The following is a 2,115-nucleotide window of genomic DNA, read 5'->3' as shown; positions in this document are numbered from 1 at the left end:
GTATAACTATTCTACAGAAACAAGAATTTGTGCAAGGACAGATAGAAGCTGTAATACTAATACATTCTATTAAGGAAGAAGACTATAGCTTTGTTGATCAGGGATTTACCTCTGTACTTCCTGAAAACATAGGAGAAGAGAATATTTGCAATTACCATGCTGCCAGAATTTCCACTTCTGTACATATTAATCTACACTGTGTGTCTCAGAATACTCAACTGCCAAAACACTATATCTCCCTAGGAACTCTACTGATTCTCTTAGAAAAGTGTTGTATTGATAGTAACAATCAAGAGGCAAATTTCCTACTAATTGACTATACAGTAATATTGACTATGTTTAATTCTATTAACGTTTTATTTAGCTTCACATGGTTTGGAACCATACTACCCACTGTCTAGAACACCACCACTGTCTCAATACTCATTGGATTGACTTTGGATCACTTTAGAGAGGCAGTAATACATTACAAGGATGTTTCCCATACACATGGGTAAGGTATTTTATTATTTACTTATTACTAACTGTTACTTTTAAGTAAGTTTTCTGCCTTTTCTACTAATTTTTAGCATTTAGGACTAAATGCTAGAGGGTGAGTGTAAGGATTTGATTTACTGGTTTGTATTTTATTATCACTACATTGCTGATTGTGTCAGATCATTGTACAGTAGGACCCACAAGCGTATATATTCTCATTGTAGTTAGTTACACTTTCTCCTCATGTATCTACACGTGTACTACCCTATAAAAGACAGTATCAATCACTGGGTAAAGGGGATTCTTTTCCCCTGACCCCTTGCTCGAGTACTAGGTTATCCTAGTCAGTAGTTGAGTGAACTAAGGGCGATTAGAATTCTCTTGTGAGGAACAGTGAGTTTCCTTACACATACATAGTGCAGCCTGCGTCAAGATTTGTGCAGAGAGTGAGTGAGAGTGTCCGTGTCTGCTGTGATGCGAATACAAGTAGGTAGAGGTTGGGATCGGACCAGACTCGAGCAGCGAACGAGTGCATTACGGGTGTCGATTGCCAGGCCCATCCCTTGACCAGATCCAGACGGACCACCCGAAAGCGAGGGCATTGAGAGGCTCAACGGTTATGACTGCATCCGCGGTTGACCCGTCCTTGCAAGCACACCGCATCACCCATCTCAAAATCACCAAAGTCTGCCATCTCCACTTCGCGCACGCTACTGCACGTCGTGTGCGAATATCCGAACGGGCAGCCATACAGTGAACTATCGGCGGAGAGCGAGTCGAATTCGCTGTAGTCGTCAGAATCGGCGGTAGATGCTGATGAAGAGACACTCACAGTACTTGTAGTGTATGATGAGCTGCCTCTCGCCTCGTTCTTTTCCCAACAGCATCCGCAACGGAAGAGGAAGGATGTGTTCTCGGGCCGTTTGATGTAGTCTTCATCACCATGCTTTGGTCGTCGCTCGGTCCCTGCAAGTTGAATTGCGTGCGTGTGTGAATTGAGGTCGAGCAGGTTGTGGAGGCTGAGGCTGTACCTGTGAGACGAGTTTAGAGTGATTAGCGAGTGAAAATAAGAGAGAAAAGGTGGACGCACCGTGACAGCATGCAGCAAGTGTAAGTGGTGCACTGAGGTTGGGATCCAGAGCATTGAACAAGCTGATTTGAGCAGCAAGCGAAGCCATGTCCGTACGTGCACATCACATGCTCTGACTACGTCTCGCAATTGGAGGTGCAGAGAACTTAGGCGTTGTGTGTGATTGCAAAGGTGTATCTCTGGGACGTTCTGGCTCGAAGGGAGAGGGTGATGTGGGTGATGTGAACGGACTCGGCTCAGGAGGGATAAGCGATGGCCACTGCTTACCTTATTCGAAATGGTGTCATGGATGGCACTGAGGAATGTAAATGTGTGTGGGGCAAATCTGTCAAGAGTGATGTCAAACATGGATTGTATGAAGGAGTAGAACACGTACAGTGTCGAGGAGAGGGTGGTACCATAGGAGTGGTTGTACATGAACATTGTCGCAAGTATGCTTGCGTGTGCTCGTCGAGTGTTGCTTGTGCTGTGGAGCGGGAAGAAGTATGCGAATGCATGGAGTTGTTGGAGAAGTCGTTCAGCATTGATTAACAATGCGGATGTGCGAA

The 2,115-nt window shown here is 45.0% G+C and overlaps 1 protein-coding gene across 1 annotated transcript; it reads right to left on the bottom strand.

The window, feature by feature from the left end:
* Nucleotides 1–1,011: 1,011 nt before the first annotated feature.
* FOMMEDRAFT_164103 (uncharacterized protein) lies at nt 1,012–2,091 on the bottom strand (the record flags this gene model as incomplete). The annotated part of the gene is made up of 6 exons (XM_007272385.1): nt 1,012–1,122; nt 1,187–1,262; nt 1,310–1,508; nt 1,568–1,629; nt 1,675–1,834; nt 1,944–2,091. 6 exons carry the CDS (start codon nt 2,089–2,091, stop codon nt 1,012–1,014), a joined length of 756 nt encoding a protein of 251 aa, XP_007272447.1.
* Nucleotides 2,092–2,115: the final 24 nt, after the last annotated feature.

Source organism: Fomitiporia mediterranea (genome assembly GCF_000271605.1).
Source record: "Fomitiporia mediterranea MF3/22 unplaced genomic scaffold FOMMEscaffold_1288, whole genome shotgun sequence".
Classification (NCBI taxonomy): domain Eukaryota; kingdom Fungi; phylum Basidiomycota; class Agaricomycetes; order Hymenochaetales; family Hymenochaetaceae; genus Fomitiporia; species Fomitiporia mediterranea.
The sequence above is the reverse complement of the archived record's forward strand: the minus strand, read 5'-3'. Positions and strand labels throughout refer to the sequence as shown.